This window comes from Bos indicus x Bos taurus, chromosome 20, assembly GCF_003369695.1.
Source record: "Bos indicus x Bos taurus breed Angus x Brahman F1 hybrid chromosome 20, Bos_hybrid_MaternalHap_v2.0, whole genome shotgun sequence".
Lineage (NCBI taxonomy): Eukaryota > Metazoa > Chordata > Mammalia > Artiodactyla > Bovidae > Bos > Bos indicus x Bos taurus.
Window position 1 is genome coordinate 33,485,802 of NC_040095.1, and position 26,606 is coordinate 33,512,407.

At 38.7% G+C, this 26,606-nt stretch overlaps 2 protein-coding genes across 9 annotated transcripts in view; both read left to right on the top strand.

The window, feature by feature from the left end:
• The window catches only part of PRKAA1 (protein kinase AMP-activated catalytic subunit alpha 1), a 28,410-nt gene extending 19,087 nt beyond the window's left edge, over positions 1–9,323 (top strand). For 2 of the 4 annotated variants that reach the window (XM_027519980.1, XM_027519982.1), the window contains 4 exons: positions 1,922–2,146; positions 4,091–4,577; positions 4,688–4,814; positions 6,340–9,323. In XM_027519980.1, the coding sequence (XP_027375781.1) occupies positions 1,922–2,146; positions 4,091–4,577; positions 4,688–4,814; positions 6,340–6,584 (1,084 nt within the window). In that variant the 3' untranslated portion in view covers positions 6,585–9,323. The remainder of the gene's footprint in view (positions 1–1,921; positions 2,147–4,090; positions 4,578–4,687; positions 4,815–6,339) is intronic. The other 2 variants (XM_027519984.1, XM_027519983.1) reach the window with 2 other exon arrangements.
• A 5,223-nt stretch (positions 9,324–14,546) lies between these two features.
• Positions 14,547–26,606, top strand: part of TTC33 (tetratricopeptide repeat domain 33) — a 29,900-nt gene continuing 17,840 nt past the window's right edge. Inside the window, exons 1-2 of one of the 5 annotated variants that reach the window (XM_027520089.1) lie at positions 14,547–14,689; positions 17,787–18,017. In XM_027520089.1, coding sequence (XP_027375890.1) covers positions 17,797–18,017 — 221 coding nt within the window. In that variant the 5' untranslated portion in view covers positions 14,547–14,689; positions 17,787–17,796. Of the gene's footprint in view, positions 14,885–15,108; positions 15,285–17,786; positions 18,018–26,606 lie in introns of those variants that run through there. The other 4 variants (XM_027520090.1, XM_027520088.1, XM_027520087.1 and 1 more) reach the window with 4 other exon arrangements.

Here is a 26,606-nt window from a genome sequence, read left to right on the forward strand (position 1 = left end):
GTTAATATAATATTAGTTAAATGAGAGTACTCTCATTTTTTCCCCTGGTGGAAGACATTGAAGGCTTAAAAACTAGCAAGTTTAAAAGTGAGACATTAAAAACTTGACTAATGCAGAAATATCTAGTAGTAAGAAATGGTTTACTATTTGCTTAGATGAGGAATTAAAAGTGTAATGTGTAGCTTTAATTTTTCAAATTAGCTTTAGCTTTTATGATAAGGTACTTTGGGGAATTGGACTGAAATATTGATAAAATCTTCAGATTTCATTTATTTTTAATTTTCATTCTTTAAATCTTCTAGAGACTGAAATAAGAATTCTAGTCTCTCAGTTTATTTATACTAACTACCAGCATTGAGAACATGAAGATCTTAGTATAAGGCAGCTTTTTGAATAGTTTAGATGACAGTAAAATTTACTTTTTTGAAGAGGAATTGTTCGTTATACTACTGAAATAGAAAACAGAGAAGCTAAAGTTTGTTTACTAGTTTTTATAATTAACTTTTAATAACTTTTCATTCAAACCTTATTTCTTTGTTTGAATGTCTTACATCCTGATTTAGAATGCAGAAATGTTGTAGTATTTTCTATTTTCATAAGCCAGCTAGCCTAGCCTACTCAGAGAAATTATGTTTGTGTTAAGGCATGGATATGAGTAAGGCAAAAATACCTAATTTTAGATTTATCAAGGTTCATCATTATCTTTTTATATTAGCAGGGAAATGTTAATATTATTTCACGTGGGCTGTGTAAATTATTTGGGGAAGAAGACAAGTCAGGACCTGGATACTGGGGGCGTTGTTAATTAACTAAACAAAAAGATATGTAATTGTGCATATATATATTGGGCCGTTACTGAAGTCTGTTTTCCCAGTTTGGATAAGGTCTTTCTGTGTGGTCTAGATGTATGGAAACCTTTACTTGCAAAACAGTATTTATTAGTCAGTTCAATAATTTATTTGACCAATTTAAAGAAACCCTTTCCCTGAAGCCAGACTTTGAATGGGTTACCTAATTAGTCTGCAGCTAGTTATGCCAATAGGGTTTCTCTACTGGCTCAGCGGTAAAGAATCCACCTGCTATGCAAGAGACCTGAGTTCGATCTTTGGGTTAGGAAGATCCCTTGGCGTAGGAAATGGTAACCCAGTCCAGTATTCTTGCCTGGGGAATTCCATGGACAGAGGAGCCTGACGGGCTACTGTCCATTGGGTCGCAGAAGAGTTGGACACGACTTAGCGACTAAATAACAACAACAGTTAAGTCAGCAGGCTATAGTACAATGCAAATAAGAGTTTAAAGTCCTCTGCAAATCAGTAAGCTGGGCTTCATTCCACAGCTTCCGGCCCCTTTTACCTTTGTATAAGGTCTTGGGTAATTGGGGAGAGTGGGTTTATAGTCTATCACTATAGAACATTCCCAGTTGAGGAAAGATCACTTAATCTGTAACCAAAAAACAGTGGTTTTAAATTCAGTAATGATAAATTTGTTCAAAGTTTGGCCCTATTAGTTGGATATTTTGTAAGGTAGTATAATTTAATTTAATAGTATAATTTAATTACAAAGGATAATTGTAAGGTAGTAAGGAGAGAATTTTAGCTCTAGTCTGTAACTTTAAAAAAATTCTTAATTTTTGTTTCCCAAGATACTACTGATAGAATTAGTGTAGAATCTCTATGTGTAGAGAAAAAAAAAAGTAAAAAAACAATTAGAACAAAGAAATAAAGTTTTTAAAAAATAAAATAAAAAAAAGAGAGAAAAAAAATTAAATGAATCTCTATGTGTAGTACATAGCAGTGACTTATAGAAACCATATTCTGACTAATAATTCTTTATAAAATATCTGTATTTAAAATGTATGATTAATTAATTGACTCTTAAGTTACTAATGATTGTTTAACCCAGTTGGTATTTCCTGTTGCAGATTGTATGCTGGTCCAGAGGTAGATATATGGAGCAGTGGGGTTATTCTGTATGCTTTATTATGTGGAACCCTTCCGTTTGATGATGATCACGTGCCAACTCTTTTTAAGAAGATATGTGATGGGATCTTTTATACCCCTCAATATTTAAATCCTTCTGTGATTAGCCTTTTGAAACATATGCTGCAGGTGGATCCCATGAAGAGAGCCACAATCAAAGATATCAGGTGATAAAGCAATCTGATTGTCAGATCTAACAGTATCAGTGATATAAGTCAAGTGAAAGAGAAATTTGCAGAACAGTTTGTACAATGCAATCCCGTTTTTATATTAAAAACAGTGTATAGACTCAAAACTTATTTTATCTTGATATTTAAAAATACTAAACTGGCTACCATTGGAAGTAAGATTAGGAGGAGGAAAGGCTTTCACTTTTTGCTTATGCTTCTTTATTTGTTTTGAAATTGTAACTGTGAACATTATATTACTTTTTAAATTAAAAAAAAAAAGATGTAATGAAAAATAAAAAGGACCCTAGTTGGGTATTAGATTTAGTAGTGATTCTTTAAGATTTTCTGTAATATGCTTCATGTTTGACTATTATACATTCTCATACTTTTTCATAGTAAATTTGGATGTTGCTGTTTGAGTTCTCATCTTACAAGTTACTGTATTTTTTCCTTTTGTACATCTCAAGGAATGAGAACATTTTAATTCAGTCAATGACATGTTTGTTTTTGTAGTAGTATACATTGAATTACATATGAAATTACTGTTTTATAAGTAGAAAAGTCTACCATTATTGCCAGTTTCATGTGGTTCAACCTAATAGTTTAAATAAGGCAAAAGTGATGATGACAAATCTCAAATTTGAGCAGGTCATTTCTGATGAAGATAATACTGCAAACTTTGTTTCTTCTACCATTGATTTTCTTTCCTTTTTTCGTTAATGGTAATTTCTCTTTTGGTCTTCTAATGGCTATATAGAACATTTCTCTGAGATGGAAGAAGGATGAAAGAAATCAGATGTGTATCTGGGACTAGTAACGAAAAAAATATTAGGGCAATGAAGAAGAAAGTGCATATGTAGAACTTAAAAGTTTGATTGCTAAAATAGATATACAATAAGGACCTACGTTATAAGCACAGGGGACCCTATTCAATACTGTGTAATGACCTATCTGGGGAAAGAGTCTAGGAAAGAGTGGATATATGTATAACTGATTCACTGTGCTGTACAGCAGAAAGTAACACAACATTGTAAACCAACTATACTCCAGTAAAAAAAAAAGCTTAATTCCTTCCCATTTAGTCCATATTCTGCAGACTGAAAAAGAGAACGAATGGCAGGTCATGACTTTACTACTAGAGGGAAAGGACTGATCCATCTCTAAAATGTATATTTCAGAATGTCTTAGTTAGAGGTGGTTTTTCTTGTGTTTTACATATTTTTTTTCAATTTAAATGAAATATGTGACAATTGGAAAAGACTTAGAAAACACCAAAAACATTAGAGAATTTAAATGATCTTTAATTCCAATATCCAGAAGATAATCTTTATTCTTTGGGGTGTTTCCTCTCAATATTTTTAGTTTTAGCATATTTTTATATAATTCAAGTCAAAAAAATCCCTTTATATATAAAATTAGGAAATCCTTAGTTCCTTCATTAATATAAGGGGATATTATTATTATCTTATTGGAGTTGTTTGAAAATGAGGTGAGATAACAGATATGAAGCGTTCAGCCTAAAATCTACCACATAGTAAGCATTCAATGAGTTAAAGCTGTCTATTTTTGTTATATATTTTTTTCACTTAACATATCCCAAGAGGAAGCCACAGACTAATTTTGTTCTTTTCTGAGCTGGAAATAAGATGGTCTTTACCACTAGCATGTCATTGCCATTTGTTCCAAAAATTTAAAGTTTAGACACTTCTTCCTGGTTGCTCCAGCAGTGTTGTCTCCCTCTTACTATCAAAGTAAGACTGGAGCATTTCTGTTATACAATGAAACATGAGCCAAAAGAGAAAAATCTGTTTAAAAAAAACGATGACACAGTATGAATATAAATATAAATGATAATACTGTATGAGTATAAATTCCCCCAAACAGTTACTTTCAGTCTCATCTCTCCTCCAAACCCTTCTGACAGCTACCATTTTCTCTCAGGGAACATGAATGGTTTAAACAGGACCTTCCAAAATATCTCTTTCCTGAGGATCCATCATATAGCTCAACCATGATTGATGATGAAGCCTTAAAAGAAGTATGTGAAAAATTTGAATGCTCAGAGGAGGAGGTTCTCAGCTGCCTTTATAACAGAAATCACCAGGACCCTTTGGCAGTTGCCTACCACCTCATAATAGATAACAGGAGGATAATGAACGAGGCCAAAGATTTTTACTTGGCAACGAGCCCACCAGATTCGTTTCTCGACGATCACCACTTGACTCGGCCCCATCCTGAAAGAGTACCATTCTTGGTTGCTGAAACTCCCAGGGCGCGCCATACCCTTGATGAATTAAATCCACAGAAATCCAAACACCAAGGTGTAAGGAAAGCAAAATGGCATTTGGGAATTAGAAGTCAAAGTCGGCCAAATGATATCATGGCAGAAGTTTGTAGAGCAATTAAACAGCTGGATTATGAATGGAAGGTAAGAAAGAAAGAGCATTCTGAATATTAGCACATTTGACAAACCTGTAGTCTACCATGTTTTATAGAAGAATTCCTTTTCACTTTGTTTTTGTCCATACCATGCGCTAGGTTGTAAACCCGTATTATTTGCGTGTTCGGAGGAAGAATCCTGTGACAAGTACATACTCCAAAATGAGTCTGCAGTTATACCAAGTGGATAGTAGAACGTATTTACTGGATTTCCGAAGTATTGATGGTATGTACACACAGAACAACGTAGACAACATATTAGACCTTGTTACTTAATTTGGCATTTTAGTAAATCTTTGAGTCTTTTGAAGCTTCTTGAATTGTACTTCGTAATTCAGTAGCAAAAGAACATAAAAGCACCTTTTAGATTTGAATATTTGAGAATCTAGGAAATAGTTTATTGTCCTTTTAAGACTATCTTCTAAAATCCTTAAAGCCTTTATAGCTTTATCCTAAAGTGATAGTTTGTTACATTTTGTTTCTTGTAGTTCATTTTGGTAAGATGAAATGCTTTATTTAGGATAAATGTTGACTTTGCTGTTAAAGTCAATAGCATTAAACTTAAAAAATAAAATTAAGTACAGCACAGTGCTTCCCTGGTGGCTCAGAGGTAAAGAATCCACCTGTCAATGCAGGGTTATTTCCCTGGGTCAGGAAGATCCCCTGGAGAAGGAAATGGCAACCCATTCCAGCATTCTTGCCTGGGAAATCCCATGGACAGAGAAGCCTGCCGGGCTACAGTCCATGGGGTCACAAAGAGTTGGATGTGACTAAGCATGCATGCACACAGCTGTGTATATATAAATGTTCTCTCACAAACAGAATCTTTAACTAAGTAGACGTGTTTATGGCTATTCTTCATTGGCCAAGTCAATTAAGACATGTTGCCACTTTTGTTCACTTACGAGATTTACCCATGGCTTTGTCTTCTTTATAAACTCAAAGATAGTACCTATAGTATCAGAAAGACACAGCTTTAAGCTATGATATGTTGGCCAAACCTGTGTGTCTGTTTATGTCCAGATGGTAGTAACAATACAGTTTGAGATACAGAATGGGTTTAACTTTTTTTCCATTGTATTTGGATTAAATTTGTCACCTTAGGTTTTTTAGTACCAGGGTTTACCAACTGAATGACCACTTACTGTTTTTATGTTGTGTTCCTAATTTTAGTTTTTCCTTGATTTTTTTCATTGGAATTGTTGCTCTTTTATAAGATCTTAAACATGAAGACAAAGTAAGAGCACTGAGATGAGGGTTAGTAGACTTAATTTCAAGATTTACCTCTCTGTTCACTTGTTACCTTAAGTCACTTGTTAAGCAAGTCACTTAACTGTTAGGGGTTTATGCTTTCTTATCAATAAAGCAATGAGTTAGGTGAGATGATTTCCAAGATTCAAATTTTAAGTGCATTTATTTTATTATTGTAATATAGAAAGGTTGACTTTTGTTGCTAGTGAATGATGTTTATTAAGCCTCATTATTATGTCATTGACCTCTTAATCCTGGATTGCAAGACTGATGAGTAGCCAAATATGTACGCAATCTTAATAAGTCATCAGGGGACTACATTACTGTGTGTAAAAGAGGCAAGTGGCATGACACAGATTCATTGCCTCTGTTATAGGGAGTATTCAAAACAAACATGCTCTTGATAGCTGGTCTCACTTAAAGAAGCAAATTAAATACTGTTAAAATTCTGGGAAGGGTGTCATGGATTAGAATAAATTGAATTTTTTTTTTTTACCCAGATGAAATTACTGAAGCCAAATCAGGGACTGCTACGCCACAGAGATCGGGCTCAGTTAGCAACTATCGAGCTTGCCAAAGGAATGATTCAGATGCTGAGGCTCAAGGAAAATCCTCAGAAGCTTCTCTTACCTCATCTGTAACCTCACTTGACTCTTCTCCTGTTGAATTAACTCCAAGACCTGGAAGTCACACAATAGAATTTTTTGAGATGTGCGCGAATCTAATTAAAATTCTTGCACAGTAAACCTAAAACTTTGCTTATTTCTTTGATAGCAATAAGCATGCATAATAAATCATAGCCAAATGCTTCCATGTATAATCAAGTTATACGTAATTATAACTGAGGGTTGGCCTTTTGGAATGCAGTTTGCACAGAGGTTGAAACATGATTAATAGTTAAAAGCATAATGTGCAAAAATGAATTAAGACAATTTTGTTCATTGTTCAGTAGGCATATAGAATAATATACTATGCGCAATGAATTATAGGTCTCTCAGGCTCACTTGATTTTTTGGCTATTTTATATTTAGTGTATACAGGGCTTTGTAGAATATTAATTTACCATAAAGGCCTTCATATGTTAATTACATGTTGATGTGTTATATATTTGCTTCAAAGATTTATTCAATAAATATTTGCCTAGAGACTTCCCTGGCAGTCCAGTGGTTAAGACTCTGTGCTTCCAACGTAGGGAGGTGCAGGTTCGATCCCTGGTAGGGGAACTCAGATCCCTCATGCCGCGTGGTGCGGCCAAAAAGGGAATAAAGAAATAAATATTTGACTAGAATCCCCAGAGACTTTTAGAGGTGATTTTGTTTTCTGGGCTCCGTAATTTAGCAAGTATTTTCAACATTAGGGACAGCCTGGATGATTCTTCCATATCCTCTCCTTAATATTCTATAGTATATGGTAAGTCACATTAAAGATACCTGACACAGTTAAATTTTTTTCTTTTAGTTTGGTAAGTGCAAAAACATACAGAACTTACATATTCAGACACTCCAGGCATTAATTTTAATTCTACAATTTGCCCCACTATATTCTGTATATAAATTGCTCTTTTTGTCACAAGAGCTGCATTGCATATACTGTAAATAAATCATTGGTTAGTTTGACATTTGACAGAGTCCTCTCTCCTAATCATGTCAGTCAGTATTACATGTATGCAGGAATGTCTGGTCATTCAATCATGTACCTTTTAAATTGATTCAGTGCATAGGACATGTCTTACAAACTGTTAACTGCTTAAACAGGATTTTTTCTCCTAAATTTCATTATGGCCATTTTTTAGAAGAAAAATTGAAAGGCTGTAAGATGATCACATGTGTTATCTACCACTTAGATTCAATACTTGTTAACATTTTGCCATATTTATCTATATATCTGTATGTAGATACAGTTATATATATATGTGTATATGTATATGTGTATATATGCTTTTTTCCCCTGAACAATTTTGACATTGCAGATAGACTCATCACTCCTCAAAACTTAAAGCATCTCCTAAAAAATAATGACATTCTCCTAAAAAACCATAATACTATTCTCTAATACCATCTAATCATGCATATTTAGATTTCCCTCATTGTCATACAAATTTATTTCAAACCAGGCTCCAACTAAAGTTTACACATTGCATTTGGTTGTCTCTTAGCTATTACCTTATTGTTTTGATAAAATATGGAACAAATCAGTTCTAACTAGTCACATTTGCTTTGGATTTTCATTACTTAAAGTAGCATTATGGGAACTTCCCAAAGTTGCTTAATCCTCATAAGAACTCAGATTTATAATTTCTTTTTCTTGCTCTTAGTGTAATGCATTACATACTAGGTGTAAGAAAAAATTTAGCCACCTCAGATAAAATTTGTGTCATGTGTATGCTAATAAAAAAATACTGTCGTTCATAATTGCCTTATATTTTAACTTGAAAGTTTTTTGGTATTCTCTCTCCATTGCAACAGAACTCTTCCCCCACCCCCACCCCCTTTTTAAGACTCTTGGTATTGTAGTATTGCTTTTGGCACCGATGTAACTTGATAATAATGCTCTCAAATGTCATGGTAGCTTGTATAGTTGTAGATGTAGCTCCAGCATCCCTAGAAACATGCACTGAATTCAGGAGAAAACCTTGCTTCCTTCTGTCCAGGGCTTATTCTATTCAACTTAGAATCGGAAAGCTGTATAAAATGATAGGAGTTCCATTTAAATATAAGTTCAAACTGTATTTATAACTTGTATGTGGCCCTCTGTTTTGGAGATACTGTCTTCATGTAGGCTCTCTTAAGTGCAGCATTATGTTCCTAATGTTAAGAACAGAAGACTGTATTTTTAAAGCTACAGATTTGTATATAGAGCTAAGACGTAATGTCTCTGACCTGTTGTGGGGAGTGGGGAACAAAAAGAGGAACCAATTAAATAGGACCTTCTAAAAATTGTTAATTTTGTAAACGGCTTCTTTTTAAGTTATTGTGATTCCTTTAAGTTACTGAGTTTTATTTTGGATACTTAAATATTGCACTTGTTCAAATAATATGATAAATACACAGACTATTGGAAGTAGGTTCTTTTTAAGCTGGGATATTTGAAATGACAACTTTTAGTTGAGAATGTCAAGGTTTCATCACAGTTTCCACAAATTTACTGTTGTTTGCAAATTCTTACTAATTGAAGATGTAAGGGAGTCAATGCAAATGATTTTTAATCTTTTTTTATTATCTTTTCAGCAATTTATATTTTTTGTGATTTTATGCAACCACATTTTTACTTTGTCTTGACAACTGAAAGATGTATAAGGCATTTGCCAGAAATGTACTGTACACAGTTTTAAATAACAGATTTTACTGATATGTAAAATTTTTGCCATTAAAATAAATGATTTCTCACTGAGAGGAACTTTTCTACCAGGTTGGGGGACTGGGGAGCTTAATATATCTAATTTAAGGTAATTTCACTGAAATAAACTCCATTGCTTTTACTTCGATTATATTTTTTCTTTGGATGGCTTTGTAGTTTTTCAGAGTTTTAAATCATTTTATACAGAAAATCCTGACCTCTCACCCGGCCACCTACCCCCACCTCCCCTTTTGGCCTTTCAGTGATACCATTCACACTGAATGATTGGTGGACTATGGGTGGATGGAGAACTCCATGCACCTTTGGGATGTGCTTTACATCTTTTCCCCTTAACTCCTTCCGAGTCCCCCCATCCATAACAGAAATCCTATTTTCATTGTGACTTTTCTTCACTAGATGAATCAAAGCCTACATACAACATAACTATAAATTGGTAGTACGGTAGAAATTAATCTTTGTGGTACAAGATTTTTGAGGCTTGTTCACGTTTATCTTGACCAGGGTATACTTAAAGATACAATTTCAAATACTTTGACTTAGAAAATGGATAATAAAAAATATGATTTTTCATTGGTTTACAATGTGGTGAACTTCTGAGAAAACTATGTGGAAAAAAAAAGTTACTTGTTATGGCCAACCATCTGTGTACCTTTTAAACAGTGTGCCTAAATATAAAGTATAGTGCTTGAGCAGATTTTGGCACTTGAATGTTATGATTTTTGTTTCATCTAAATTAGTGAGCTTTTGTTTCATCTAAAAATTAAACACCTGAACAAAATATTAAGTTATATATAATGGAAGAGCAGTTACCTTTGGCTGCTAACATTGGATTTGGTTAGAATTCCACTACTGTTAGAATTCAATCAGTAAAAAATCTTATATCCCATATGGCATTGTTGGCTTGTGTTAGATTGTCGACATTCTGAATCTTTAAAATAACCTGATAATTGAACAACAGAAAACAGTCCTAAAGAGTGTTATGAACAATGCATGGATTGTTCTTTTAGGGAACTTATAAATTACTCTAGATGTTTACCCTGACTGAACAAAATTGTATGAGAAATTCTCTTGCCTGAAAAATCAATATTTATTGAACTGTTCTATTGTAAAAAGATTGTTCTATTTATTGTGAATGACAATAAATGTTAACTATGACAAATTTAGAGAATTTCCAACAACTTGGAAGATGATCATGTTGTCTATATAGGCAGCATGGGAAATTATTAAATATATCAATAGGTGCATTATCATAGAGCAAAGTAAGTAGGGAAGTGGTGGGGGTTTTGAGGTTTGATATAGACTCCTAGAAAGGTGTACAGCTTCAAGAACCATTGACTTATTCACTCTGCAAACTATATCTTCTTGTATATCTTCTACTATGAACCAAGCACTATGAATGTGACCATAAGGCATAAATCCTGCTCTGAGTCCCTAGATACATACATTTTAAAGATATTTATAGAGGTCTAACATATGCAGGAAAGTGCTCAAATCAAATATTTCCTTTGATGAATTTTCAGTGTTTTAGGTTTGCAATGAACATGGCCATGTAAACCTCTACCCAGATGAAGAAACACTGCCACCACTATGCTATGGTATGCTATGCTAAGTCGCTTCAGTCGTGTCCGACTCTGTGCGACCCCATAGACGGCAGGCCACCAGGCTCCCCCGTCCCTGGGATTCTCCAAGCAAGAACACTGGAGTGGGTTGCCATTTCCTTCTCCAATGCATGAAAGTGAAAAGTGAAAGGGAAGTCGCTCAGTCGTGTCTGACTCTTAGCGACCCCATGGACTGCAGCCCACCAGGCTCCTCCATCCATGGGATTTTCCAGGCAAGAGTACTGGAGTGGGGTGACATTGCCACCACTATAGTAGTATCTTTTTATTAATACCAGAAGTGATATAATAAGTGATATACTATCACTTCTACTATATCCTTGAGGCAACAGAGAACAATCCTGGTATGATGTGGGAAGTAACTACACAAGAGTGTGAGTGCAAGGGGTAGGGCTCATAGGTGGCTATCTTGGAGGCTGGCTACCACGATTGTGTACTGATTATTTTGAAAAAACTGGTTCACTTCTGCAGTTCTTATAAATCTTGGAAACATCTAATCCAACAATAAAAAAGAAAACCACATTTGATACCACCACTGGTCTCATCAGAAAAGTCTGGGGACTTCCCTGACAGTCTAGAGGAAAAGACTATGCTTCCACTGCAGGGATTGTGGGTGCATTCCTTGGTTGGGAACTAAGATCCCACATGCCCACATGCAGTGTGGCCAAAAAAAAAAAAAAAAAATCTGGAAGCACCAGGAAGCTGGCAAGATAATTATGGCAAATACAAGTATTCCAAAATGGTTTGTTGTTGTTTAGTCACTAAGTTGTGTCTGGACTCGGTGACTCCATGGATATAAAATTTTACAGTAACGAGCTCATGGTCTGAGCCACAGTCCACTCCAGGTTTTCTTTTTGCCAACTGTATAGAGCTTCTCCATTGTCCACTGCAAAGAATATAATCAATCTGATTTCGGTATTGACCATTTGGTGTTGTCCACACATAGAGTCATGTCTTGTGCAAAAGGGTGTGTGCTATGACCAGTGTGCTCTCTTGAAAAAACGGTTAGCCTTTGCCCTGCTTCATTTTGTACTCCAAGGTCAAACTTGGCTGTTACTCCAGCTATCTCTTGTTTAAATTCTTGAATTTTATTTTTGGCAACACTGTCAATTGTTTTCCTTGATGTAGCAGGTGCCTTTCCTTCATTTTCAAACTGTCTGTCAGACCCAAGCCTGGATAATCAGCAGGTGTGTCAGTTCTTCTAAGTAAAAGCTGTATTCCACAAAAAAGTTTGTTTATAATGTAACCTCACAAGTGTTTTTATAATGTAATCTCACAAGAGCTTTTATCTTGAGACATCATACTTCATGAAGTAAAAGTACTTTGTACCTCCCATTTTTGTCACACAGAATATTAAAAAGAAATGTGTATACTCAGGGTTAATAAATTGATTTTTACTGCTTCTTCAAGGACACTCAGTGACTGAATCTTCTTTTTCTTACAATGAATGTGTACCGAGGAGAGAATGACCACTAGTACAGCTTGGTATCACCACCTTGATTTGTACTGAGGTCCCAGTGGTTTTAGCCACCATTGCTTTTCCATTCTTACCGCAAATGTCAACATTATGAAAAAGGTAAATGATGTCATGATAGTATGAAAATATAGTTTTGTTTTTAAATTTACTTATTTGGCTGCACTGGGTCTCTGTTGCAGCAGGTAAGATCTTCATTTCCTCATGTGCTATCTGTCACTGTCACGCTCGCACTCCAGAGCAGGCAGGTTTCAGTTGTTGCAGTGCACAGACTCTGTGGTGTGCAGGTTTAGTTGCTCTGTGGCATGACAGATTTTTAGTTTCCCAATCAGGTATGGAACCTGTGTCCCCTGCATTTCAAGGCGTATTCTAACCCATAGAGAAGTCCCCCAAATACTTCTGACTCTGAAAGGATCTTGAGGACCCTCAGGGGTCTGAGGCTCATCTTTGGAGAATCACTGTTTCCCATCAGTGGTTCTCAATGAGGCAGAGGAGGGGGACCTATCTTCCTTCCAGGGACTTTGGGCAACTTCTGGAGACATTTTTGGTTGTCACCACTGGTGGGGTGGTTCAGTTCAGTTTAGTTCAGTTCAGTCGCTCAGTCGTGTCCGACTCTCTGCGACCCCATGAATCGCGCACGCCAGGCCTCCCTGTCCATCACCAACTCCCGGAGTTCACTCAAACTCACATCCATCGAGTCAGTGATGCCATCCAGCCATCTCATCTTCTGTTGTCCCCTTCTCCTCCTGCCCCCAATCCCTCCCAGCATCAGTCTTTTCCAATGACTCAGCTCTTCACATGAGGTGGCCAAAGTACTGGAATTTCAGCTTTAGCATCATTCCTTCCAAAGAAATCCCAGGGCTGATCTCCTTTAGAATGGACTGGTTGGATCTCCTTGCAGTCCAAGGGACTCTCAAGAGTCTTCTCCAACACCATAGTTAAAAAGCACCAATTCTTCGGCGCTCAGCTTTCTTCACAGTCCAACTCTCACATCCATACATGACCACTGGAAAAACCATAGCCTTGACTAGACAGACCTTTGTTGGCAAAGTAATGTCTCTGCTTTTGAATACGCTATCTAGGTTGGTCATAACTTTCCTTTCAAGCAGTAAGCGTCTTAAATTTCATGGCTGCAGTCACCATCTGCAGTGATTTTGGAGCCCCCAAAAATAAAGTCTGACACTGTTTCCACCGTTTCCCCATCTATTTCCCATGAAGTGATGGGACCAGATGCCATGATCTTCGTTTTCTGAATGTTGAGCTTTAAGCCAACCTTTTCAGTCTCCTCTTTCACTTTCATCAAGAGGCTTTTCAGTTCCTCTTCACTTTCTGCCATAAGCGTGGTGTCATCTGCATATCTGAGGTTATTGATATTTCTCCCTGCAATCTTGATTCCAGCTTGTGCTTCTTCCAGCCCAGCGTTTCTCATGATGTCCTCTGCATAAGTTAAATACGAGGGGGACAATATACAGCCTTGACGTACTCCTTTTCCTATCTGAAACCAGTCTGTGGGGTGGTAGTGGATACTAATGGCATCTAGTGCCCAGGGATACTGCTGAACACCCTGCTGCGTACAGGGGAGTCACCCCCCACCCCCACCCTCCCGCTGCCTCAAAGAATGATCCAGTTGGAAACGTTACACCCTTGAGGTTGAGAAAACTTGGTCTACAAAAATGAAACCACAACAACACTGAAAACAATCTCAATTTTTCAATTTCCTACACACTTCCCTGTGTTACACGTTCCCACTTTATTTTTCAAAACAGCTACTTTCGGGTCATAGTTCTTCTTTAGGGACGCTGCATCCAACTTTTTGCCCCCTCGGCCGCCCTCGCCCGCCGACCCATCCCCCCGAGTTGATCTAGGGCCCTCCCTGGTCCTCTCCCCACCCTCATATACTTTTATAGTCGGGTTTGCCTCTGTCCTCAGCGCCTGGCTGATCTCAACTAGGTTGTAAATTCCTTCAGGGAGGGCCGCGTGTCAATGCCCTCGATTTCCCCAGAAGTCGTTTTCCGCCCTCTACCTGCTGACTGGATTGGCCTCGCGATACCACCAGCGAAGTCCTCTCCACGCGCACTCAGCCTGCGCAGACGTAGTTTCCCTCGCTCCCGAGCTGTGGGCACCAGCGCTCCGATGCTCTCGTCTGCCGCTAGAGGGCGTGCCCGGTCCGAGCGGCCCGGACTACCAGCTTCGGAGGGTAATAATGGGGTGGGGGCGGCCGCAGTGACTTCTGGGACTTGTAGTCCCAGGGAAAGGATTGCGGATGAAAGGCACTGAGTCGCCTCTTCCCAGCTCGCTGCTCCGAACGGTTCGGACGCCCTAGGTCGACCACCCCACTATCTTGGAAAACCCGGCACCTACGGCAAGCGGGAAGGAGGTGGGGCACGATAATTTCCGTTTCCGGTGGGTAAAGGGCAAGCGGAATGTAAACAGGGGACCCGGGGAGTGGTCTTCGGGTAACACAGGCTACGGGTCAGTGGTGGAAGTCGGCGGAAGTGGGGGAAAACGAGGCTGGTGGGTCTTGGGGTGACGGGAGTAAGGAGCTTCAGAACTCGGAGTTGAGGCCCACCGCGGGTGTGGCAGAGCCGGGACGCTAAGGTTGGTCTCTAGGGACCAGCAGTTTTGGGGTTCAGGCCCTCCTTGGTGCTCGCACCCCGGGCGCGAGGAGCAGAAGGTAGCTGACTTTGCACCCCGGGGACGGGGCCCGTGTCTGGGGCGGGGCTCTGAACTCGCGGGTGACGTCCTGGGCAGCCCTTGTGAACTTCGCAGTTTTTGTGTGTGTGTGTTTTCAAAATGAGGGGAAGTCGCTAGTACTGGTTTCTCTTTTGCGGTAACGTGTTCTGGTAAATCGTTTCTTGCGGAATCCCTCAACTCCGAATACATCCATATACGCAGAAGGATGCTGTTTTGCTTCCTTGTTTGTGTTCTTCGGTTTCCTCGCCATCGTTGCTTCATTTTCCGACGCAGTGAAGAGAAGCGTTCTCTAGCTTGTGGCAGGGTAAAATGTCTGTGTTATTCGGGTTCCCACACTATGTTGCCTTCCCTGGTGGCTCAGTGGTAAAGAATCCGCCTGCAATGAAGGAGACCAGGGTTCGATCCCAGGGTCGGGAAGATCCCCTGGAGAAGGGAATGGCAACCCACTCCAGTATTTTGCCTGGAGAACCCCCAGGCTCAGAGGAGCCTGGCGGGCTGCAGTCTATGGGGTCGCAAAGAGTTGGACATGACTGAATGGCTAACACACACTGTTTCGTCCCTCACATTGCTGATATGGAAACTTGAACCCAGAAAACTTAATCATCCTCATTCTTGTCACCTTTAGGGACAGTGGTAAATGCAAGACTTCTTGACATGACTTATTCTAATACCTTGTGAGACCTTTCTAACGATCCCTTATGTTCTCTTTCTGTACTTCTGGACTTCCGTTTCATAGTAAACACACTTACATTTTCAGGCTTTTTGTTGTTGTTGTTCTTTCCCTATGTTACTTGCAGTAGTCTTCAAACATAGGAAACTCATTCTCCCCTATTATCATGGGTCTGGAAAGAGGATTTGGCTTTGTCCTCATTCCCTAGTATAGTTTATAATCCATTACTCCGTCAGGCTTTTCTAAGAATCTCTGCTCCTGTGGGAAGTGTGTGGTTTACCCCTATCAGCCTAGGCATTCTTTTTTGGTTTGTTTTGGGGTGGTTGTTGTTTTCTGGCCTCCCTTCTCAGCATGTGAGATCCTAGTTCCCCAACTAGGGATGGATCCCATGCCCCCTGCAGTGGAAGCATGCAGTCCCAACCACTGGACCCCCAGGGAAGTCCCACCCAGTACATTTCTTGATTGCTGTAGTTTATTGACACTTCATTAAGGACTTAGGCACATGACCCACAATTTTCTTACCTCTCCAAAATCTGCCATTGTCTTGGGCCTTTCCATGTTAGTGACCTCATAGCCACCCACACTTTTTTTTTGGTCTCTTTCATCCTAGTGGTTACTTATACTTTATTTCAGTGTGCATTGGTGATGAAGAGCTTGGTATGTGCTGGAACTTATTATTTCATTTCTCTCCCTCTGGTACTCCCACAATGCCCATTCTCTGATAGTTGTGTGTAGACCTCTGGTCCATTCTTTTCCTTATCCCAATAGTTGATCCGTCAGTTGATACTCTCTTTGGGGTTGTAGGCTCCTTTAAGAATGGAATGAAAGCTTAGAGACTCTTGTGCAGGGTGCATACAAACATATAAAAATTCATTTACAATTCCAAAGGTATCTCAGTATCTATAAACCTTTCCATGTAACTAGCAAGAGTTCTTGCTCCCTCAGTAAATCCCTCCTCCAAATAAATATTTGTTGAATTCTTCCAGGGTTTTCTTTAACTTTGTTTCCATCAATTATGCTTGCTCACTCAGCCCTTATATTTTGTATTATTATTGCAGATTTACAAAGCAGTTTAACATTTGTTATCATTCTGATTAACCAATTTTGAATTTTTCAAAAACTTTTTATGATGGAAAATTTCAAACATATATGCAAAGAGAGAAGAAAGTACAAAGACTCCATGTACTCATCACCTAACTTGATCACTTATCAACCCATAGCAATCTTTTAATCTGTATATCTTATATCACACTCATCACTCCTGCTATTACTTTGAAACAATGTGTAATTTTATGTAAAATACTTTAATATGTATTCCCAAAAGATGAGCATACTTTTTGTCAACATAATACTATTATACCTGAAAAAGCAAGAATTTCTTAATATCATCAAATATGAAGGCATTGTTCTGATCTGCCCTATTATTTCATAAATTTTTCCTCCCCATTGGCTTGTTTGATTCTGTAACTAAACAAGATCCACACGTTGTGTTTGGTTTGTTTTTTAAGTCTCTCTTAATCTAGGGGATACCTCCCAACTTTTCCTTTTTTCTTGAAGAAACCAGTTTTATTTTTCCTTATTTCTGTTTCTTGCTGTCTTGTCAGACATGTTATTTAGCATTCTCCTCTGTATCCCTTATTTTTTATAAACTGGTAGAGATATGAGGTGATTTAGTGTTAATTTTGGCAGGAATACTTCAAGGCTTCTGTGTCACTTCCATCAAGAGATACATATTGTGAACTTGTCTTTCTTTACTGTGTTGGGCTTCCCTAGTGGCTCAGGCAGTAAAGAATCTGCCTGCAATCCAGGATACCTGGGTTCAATCCCTGAGTTAGGAAGATCCCCTGGAGAAGGAAATGGCTACCCACCCCAGTATTCTTGCCTGGAGAATCCCATGGACAGAGGAAACTGGCAGGCTGTAGTCCATGGGGTCACAGAGTCAGACACGACGAGTGACTAACACTTTCACTTTCACTTTAGGATGTTAGCAGCCATAGATGATTATCGCCTAGATCCGCTCTTTTAATTAGGGGCCAAAAAATGGTGACAGCCTTATCCTTTTATGCTTTCTTTACCTGTTTGTTGGAATACTTCTATAAAGGGCCAAGTATGAAATTTAAAGCTCTCTCTTTGTAGTTTTTCCAGAATGGCTTCCTTTGGATGGAAAAGGAAGATCGGTGAGAAGGTCTCAAAGGTCACATCCCAGCAGTTTGAAGCTGAAGCTGCTGATGAGAAGGATGCAGTCGGGAAAGATGAAGGCAACTGGCTTCATGCTGTTAAACGGAGGAAAGAAAGTCTCCTTGAAGGCTGTGCCGAGAAAAGCAAACAGCTGAAGGATGAAGGAGCCACTCTGGCTGAAAATAAAAGGTATGTTTTTAGAGTTTTCTTTTAGAGGATGGCTTTGGTCTTTGATAGGATGGAATGCTCTTCAGATCATCCAGAGATCTACAGTCGGGCCTGGGTGGTGCTGACTGGTATATCCTTTGTGGTGCTGAAGCGTTTGAGACATTAGAAGTAGGAGTGCTGACAAGAAGCACTTTTAAAAAATGCTTTTCTTTATTCTTTTTCTTCTTTTTTTCCCACTATTGGTAAGGATGATTATAAAAGATTCCTTGTTTATCATTTTTGTCTTAATTGAGTCAAAGTTGAGGAACCAGCCTTTTTGTTTCTAGGAATGTTATTTTGATTCTGGGAGTAATCTTATTGAATTTTAATGTAAAACATGAAGTAATGCTTAAACTATAAAATATTAGCACCTCAAATTGAAAGTGAAGGGAAGACAGCGACAACTAACAGCTTTGTGTCCTAATGTTAGATGGTGAATTCTCATTTGTAATGTTTAAGCACAAAGATTTTTCTCTTGTAGGACTTCTCAAGATTGGCTATTCTATCTTAGAAGAAAATCAACTGTAAATTTTCCACATTTATGAAATCATTTTGAGAACATCCATAAAACATCTTTAGAAATTCCTGTAAATGCCTGTTAAAAGTTCATTAATTTTGTCATTTTTATCTTTTTCTCTAGACCACACTAGTGTGTAGAAGGGAAGAGCCATTCAATTATTGCCATGGGATTCCCTCTGAATTTCCTGTGGTAGATGAGAGATATCAACTTTGTGGATAAACAAATAGCTTTTTTTTTTCTTGCATGTCAAAACATTGAGTCATTTCACTGAAATCAGCTGGATAGGATGTTTTATTTTGAATGGAGAGCACTGTGAGATAATTAAGTATTTTAGCTCTTTAGCATATGTTTTTGGATTACTGTATACACAGCTTTGAAGGATCACTAAACAGAATTAAAGGAATCTGAGTTCTGTGAGTCATCTGGCTACTCTAAGCCAAAAAAATAGAAATAATGGTTTAAAAATATCTAAGAGAATATTCAACATGATTGAAAGTAATATGAGGAGTAGGAAATAATATAAGGAAGAATAGTAAAGTTAAATTAAAAGACTAGAACTCAATCCTTTCCCCATCAACTTCATCTTAAATCACTATCATTTTCGGTACATTTTAAGCCACAGTGTCCTTCCTTGTGTTTTTGAAGACAGTTCTTGATGCACCTTTGTCTCATGACTCTTATCTGAAAACCTGTTAGTTCCTGTGTTCTGATGTTTATCGTCTTGTCCTTCAGATCTCTGCTCATAAGTCCTCTTCTCAGCAAACCACTCCCTGGCTACACAGCATCCTGTACTTCCTTGTTTTCCATCACATCAGCTTTTTTTTTAAAGAAAGAATTTTAAATGTCTATTTTGTGATAGGTGAAAGCAATGCTAATCAAATAAACCTTACAAAAGATTGAAAAACTTCTTTACTCATGACTTATATTTCTAAATCTGTGTTTCAGAGAAAATCATTAAATTGATCTCTACAAAGGTGAGAGATCAGAAAGTGAATTCGTTGTTAGGGTGGCAGTTATTTCAAGTGCTGTAAGGCTTGTTGATTTACCAAGGTGTATGAACAGTGTTAGACATTTATTGATGTACCAATTTCTTTAAAATGTGTTCAGTTTTAAGAAATGTGTAACGTCATCATTAAAATCTAACATCAAATAGCCATTCATCCATTCATCCTTCTTTTAAAAAACATTCAAAGAGAGGTAAGATATATTAATAAATTTTAAGGAGCTCAGCTTTTGATAAGATGCTGCTGCTGCTAAGTGGCTTCAGTCGTGTCCGACTCTGTGTGACCCCATAGACGGCAGCCCACCAGGCTCCCCCATCCCTGGGATTCTCCAGGCAAGAACACTGGACTGGGTTGCCATTTCCTTCTCCAATGGATGAAAGTGAAAAGTGAAAGTGAAGTCGCTCAGTCGTGTCCGACTCTTAGCGACCCCATGGACTGCAGCCCATCAGGCTGCTCTGTCCGTGGGATTTTCCAGGCAAGAGTACTGGAGTGGGGTGCCATTGCCTTCTGCACAAGAATACAAATAATTAGAGTAGTGTGTGCGGTAAGACAGGTCCATAGAAAATATTTTAGAATCACAGGAAATCAGAGCCACCAATTCTACCTGTGTATATCAAGGAAGTTCTGACAGATAAATTCAGTCTTCAGTTGGGTTTCAAAGAAGGAGTAGTATTTGCCAAACCAATAGTGGTGGGAAGTATTTCAGGAAAGTGGGGACAGAACATGGAAGTAGAAAGACTCATGAAATTGTTTTACCTGTTTAGGAAGATTCTACCAAGTTGGTATTGCTGGAGCAAAGAAATACAAAAATATTTGCAGTACATACTCCTGAAGAGAGAAAACTAGGTTGTGGTCTCTTTGTATGCAACAATAAGACCCTTTTCATTGTATTTTGTTAACAATGGTGAGAAGTAATTTTATGACTTAAAGTAAGAAAAACCACAATCACATCAGCTTTTTAAATTTTCTTTTAGTATTTCTCCCTTTTTGAAGTTACATATTTCACTTATTTAGTGCTTTATATTTCTTTGCCTTCTATAGAAATGTAAGCTCCAGTAATGTAGGGACTTTGTCTAAACAGACTTTTGTACCCTACCTTTAGCTCTTAGAACAATTTGTGTCATTTACAAGGCCAGTCAGTAGATATTTACTGAACATTTGTAAGGCTGCTGTGTTATGGTATATCGTGGCTAAATAGGTTTTTGTGGATTAACTACCATATATTACCTTGTACCTATAGAAATATATATTTTTAAACTCCAGATTGGAACACCATTCTGGGAACATATTTTATTTCATATTCCAACCACAGAGGACCTTTGGGAATAGAATTTTCCTGTCTTCCTCCTGCCTGAGAATATGACACTTGAGAATTATTGTTCTTTTCTGAGTCCAATTCCTTTCCCCAAAAGCTATGGTGGTAAGGATTAAGTAACAAAATATGAAACAGCTTTGAACCTGGAATGAGTAATAATCCTAAGAGTGTAGAGAAGTAGGGGTGCCTCTGGAGGCATTGCTAGAGAAGGAGGGAGGGAAGGTTGATGGAAAGGAGGGAGCTCCTTCAGTTTCCTGGGATACATTGTTTTGCCTCCTTGAGATTTTTTTTACCCTGCAGGTTTTCTCATTTCGTTTTATTTAGCACTTAGGGAATTGTCTGAGTACATTGAATATGTATGATCCAAGTGTGTTAATGTCATTCTTCCTCCAAAGGAGGCACAGTTCTTGAGCATCACAGACTCTACCCTGTCCAGTTTACTTCATTAGTAACAAACTATTAACTACTCTCAGGAAAATGTGGTTTGCAACAGAATAGCTTTTAAATTTTGAAGTTCTACCTTGTAGTCTTCATGATTCCATCTAACAGAAAAGTGGTTTACTTTTCTACTGAAGCCCAAATAATGTTAGTGCCTTATGATTGTGTGTGCTCAGTCCCTCAGTCTTTGCAACCCCTCTGTCTATGGAATTTTCCAGACAAGAATACTGGAGTGGGTTGCCATTTCCTACTCCAGGGGATCTTTCCAACTCAGGAATTGAACCTGCGTCTCTTGCATCTCCTGCACTGGCAGGCAGATTCTTCACCACTGTGCCACCTGGGAAGCCCCTGGTGCCTTACAGAGACAGTATAGTAAGTCTGGTGGTTTTGAGTGTGGATTTTGAAGTCATTTTAATTCTATTCAGATGCTAACTTTATCATTTTTACTGTAAAAATTTTGGGCAGATTCTTAATCCTTTGTCAATTTATAGTTTCCTTATATATAAAATGAAGGTGACATTTATCTCATAAACTATTGGGGGATTAAAGAGCAAGTCCATGTATAAACACTTAGCATGCCACATAGCACCTAGTACGCACTGGTGAATATACTTTAGATAATGTAAGATTTTATATGTGATTGATACATTTCATGAAGTATTAAATTTTTTTTATCAATTATTTTGTTCAAGTATCTTTTTATCAAATTAATACTAACCAGGACATACCGTAGACTTCCAAGGTGGTTCAGCAGTGAAGAATCTGCCTGCAATGCAGGAGATGTGGAGTCAGTCCTTGGGTCAGGAAGATCCCCTGGAGGAGGAAATGGCAACCCACTCCAGTATTCTTTTTTTTTTTTTTTAACCACTCCTGTATCCTTGCCTGGAAAATTCCATGTAGCCTGGCGGGCTACAAAAGTCGGGCATGACTTAGCACGCACACACTTGCACAGGACACACGCATGCACAGGCCATGCATACCTTTTTAAGAATCACAGTATGGGTTCAAACTTTTATACACTGGCTTTTAAGGTTTCAGCCACTAGATGGTGATATTTAATTGTATAGCTGAGTGGTCTCATTTTTCCTTGTATTAGTGTGTATATTTGGAAAGCTGGAATAATTTATAATTTGCCATGAGTTTTGTTCCTTGTCTAGAAAAGCGTACTACCAAAGTGAACTTGAGGGTGACCTGGCTGTGTGAAATGCATTCTGTTGAGTGCCGGCCTGGATGTATTTAATGATAGTGATCTTGCCTCTTATTCTGCAGAAGAGAATAGATGCAGTCAGTGTAGAATGCCTTTTATTTTCTCACCCCACGTCTTCCAGTCTGAGTGTGTCTGCATCAAGGCCACTTACTTTCACTGTGTTGTGATGAAGTGCCCCTGCTTTTATCAAAGGCCTATCTCATCCCTTTTTGCCTTTTCAGGAATCTTGTTCCTAAAACCACCCTCATTTTTTAAAAAGGTTTTTTTTTTTTTAATCTATTTAATGAATTTTTGGTTTCACCAGGTCTTAGTTATGGCATATGGGATCTTAGTTCCCTGACTAGGGATTGAACTCAGGCGCCCTGCATTGGGAGCATGGAGTCTTAGCCACTAGACTACCAGGGAAGTCTCCCCTCCTTTTGTTTTGATATCATCTGTTTTTCTCTCTCTCTTTTTTACCCTTTTTAAAATTTAACTATAGTTGATGTATAATATTATATAAGTTATAGGTGTACAATGTAGTGATTCACAATTTTTGACGGTAAAGAACTCACCTGCAATGTAGGAGATATGAGTTCGATCCCTGGGTGGGCAAGGTCCCATGGAGAAGGAAATGAAAACCCACTCCAGTATGCTTGCCTGAAAAATTATGTGGACAGAGGAGCCTGATGGGCTATCATCCTTGGGGTCACAGAGTTGGGCACGACTTAGCAACTACAACAAACAAACTGGAAGCGCGAAGTCATCTCTGCTGGTTGATGTGCCATTCCAGAACTAATCAGCCCCCCTCACCCTCAGATCCCTGCCCTTGAGAAAGCTCATGATATTCTTTTTTTTTTTTTTGATAGTTTTTTTAAAATTGATGTGTAGTTGATTTACAGTATTGTGTCAGTTTTAGGTATATAGCAAAGTGATTCAGTTACATATATATATATTTTTTCAGATTATTTTTCATAATAGGTTATTGCAACTATTCTTATTACCATAAGGTCCAGGCAGACGCTGCTGTCAGAACAGACTAGAGAGCCGCCATGTATGGTGCTGATAATGCAAAGACCATCACACCTTGATGCTGGCTAGGTTGGACCTTATGGTGCTTCAGAGGGACTGGGTCACATACCCAGAAGTGTGAATGGGTTAAAGCCTTGTGGGACTGACTTTGATCAATGGGAGGCAGGATATGGGAGAGAGACTGCAAATAAATTCTTTTTCCTCCATTCCCCACTGGACTGTTTCCAGTACAAAGAGGTTTCACACTGTGTCTGAAGAAGTCCTCCAAGGTTAACAATCATCTGTGTTTGTTTTTGAAGCTGTTGTCAGCTTAACATATGCCTTGTGTTTATTCTCCCAAACTGCCTCACTTTTCTCTTTTTTCCTCAATCTTTCCTTGGATCCTATCTGCCACAGAGTTAGCCTGTAAGCTTAGGCTTCGTATCATCAGGCTAACATATCATCCTGGATTCCTTTCCTTTTTTCACTGCTCTTATCCGGTCCACGTTGAGACAATTTCACTTTTTCATGTATTCTGAATCACTTTTATCCCCCTTCTATCTTCATTGCTGTCATCCTAGTCTAGTTTATTGTCATCTTATCTAGATTACTCTGGTAGTCTCCTAACAGGCCTCCCTGTGCTCACTCTTACACCCTTACAGTTAATTTTCCTCTGCTGGGCCCAACTGATGTTTTCAAAATGCAAAGCGATTCATGACTGTATTGCTTGGAAACTGTGGATTCCCCATCCCTCACACAAGAAAATCTACGCTCATAACCAGGACCTACTAGTTCCATAACCATGGCTTCAGACTACTTCTCTTACCTGTCAGTGCCCTTCTTTCCTCCTCCTCCTACAGCCATGCTGGTTTTCTTTTCTTGCCTCAAAAAAAAAAAAAAAATAGGGTGTTTAAGCCTCGCTTGGCCTTTTCCTTTGTTTGGAATGAACCTCTCCAGATTTTCCATTGGCTGGCCGCTTTCTGTCACTCAGCTCTCAGCTCAGATGCCTTCCCAGAGAGACTTTTCCTCACCCCTGTCATAGCCCTCCGTGTGTCTGTCATCGTGGTACTTAACCATGTTTTAATTTATATTTGTTGTCTTTTTGTGCCGACTTCCCACACACGTACATTCTAGAATGTAAACTTGAGAAGAATGGTAGGTCCTTTTATATTTTGTTGAATGCTGCATCCGCAGTACCTAGAATACTACCTGGCCCAGTAGTTTTCTGCTCTGGCGCTCAGTAAATGCTTACTAAATGAATAAGCTGGTAACTATATAGCTCATTAAACTTGATGCTATAGCAAATTACAAATCTAATTGGGAGCAAAGTAGCTAAACCCTGTGACATTTCTATCTGGTAATAAGTGTGCTGATTTGCTTGGCTTGGTCACCAGCTGTTCCTATACCTCAGGTCGTATCTTACCCAGCCCTTGGGCAGTCCCTGGAACTATTCACTCTGCTTCCTTCTTTGTGCTAGTTCAGTGGCATACTGTTAAGGTTGTCTTTAAACTGGCTGAATCAGACTTTGGACACTTATTAACCATAGTGACTTTAAAGCAAGTTTTTATCTTTTAATGCTTCCTATCCAGCAGCTGCAGTAGGGCCATGTCTGTTCAATCTGTTCCAAACCGAAGTTGAATTAAGAGATATGCTGTAGAGTTTATGAGTGACCATTGATTTATTAGGTGCCAAGTTTCCTGTGATCCAAAAATGGAGGAGCTTGGTGGTACCACCTTTTATTCATAGGCCAGGAGAAGGGGAGAAATGAGAAAAAGCAAAAGGAGAAATGAGAAATGAGATAGGGGAGGGAATTCCACAAGCTGATGGTAGTGAAGTGAATGCCCATCAGTTCTTGGCTCTCTTTAGCCAGTGGAAAGCAGCTCAGTTTTCCTTTAAACCTATGTGTGCCTTTAGCAACAGTGCACATTTCATCTGGCAGTGCCTCTGCTAACAGGAGTGGCTGTTTTCCAAATCAAAGCAATGCGGCTGGGGAAGAGGACATTTTTCTTTCTGCCTCAAATCTGTGTGCCTGTGTGTGCAGGTGTGCGTTTTTGTATGTGTGGGCATACATGCGTGCCTGCCTTAATGAAAGGAGAAAACAGAACTAGTGATGGTCAGTGTCATGTTAAACTTCTTGGTTTATTTTGTACTTTGGGACGACTTAAACTTTAGTGCATAAGCAGCTTTGTGGGGGTGGATGGGAAGAGCCATCCTGACTTTTTAGAAATAATGCTGTTGGCATTTTGGGCAGGAGAGTCTCCTGTGCATGATTGCCCTTTGCTTTGCAGGCTGCTAATCCTTGATCCTCTTGCCACTAGTGTCTCCAAGCCTTAGTGACAACCAAAAAGTCCTCCATAAATGCCCCCCATGGGGTGATGACTGCCCTTGCTTGAGTTAGGAAGAAACTAGGACTGAAAGTGACAAAGTTTATCAGTGGTTGGATCAAGTTGGGGCTTTCCAGGTGGCGCTCGTGGTAAAGAACCCACCTGCCAGTGCAGGAGACATAAGAGACACGGGGTTTTTCCCCTGGGTTGGGAAGATCCCCTGGAGGGAAGGCATGGCAGCCCTCTCCAGTATTCTTGCTGAGAGAATCCAATGGACAGAGGAGCCTGTCAGGCTGCAGTCCATAGGGTTGCAAAGAGTTGGACATGACTGAAGTGACTTGGCACGCACAGGGCAACTAGAGTAGGGGTTGGCACACCGAAGTCTGCTTTTATAAATAAACTTGTATTGGGACACAAGCAGGTACTTTTCTTTGTGTATTGCCTGTGACTGATTTTGTGCTACAGCAGATTGAGTAGTTGTGTCAGAGACTGTGGCTCACAAAGCCCGAAATACTCACTGTATGGACCATTACTATGCTGACCTTGGCCTCCAGACCCTTCCCCAAAGCCACAATGGCTCTTCTCAGAGTCTTAAGATACCCCTACTTCTAATCTCTTGATTTCTTTCTACCCATATTTCCATTCACCTGGTCTTGGGAATTTCTTGTAATTTCTGTACCTAGAATGGTGAGATGAAACAAAAAAGAATTAAGGTGTCTGCTACTTTTGTCTTAGGGTAGAATTTTGTTTTTACTTCTTTCCTTTTTGTTTAA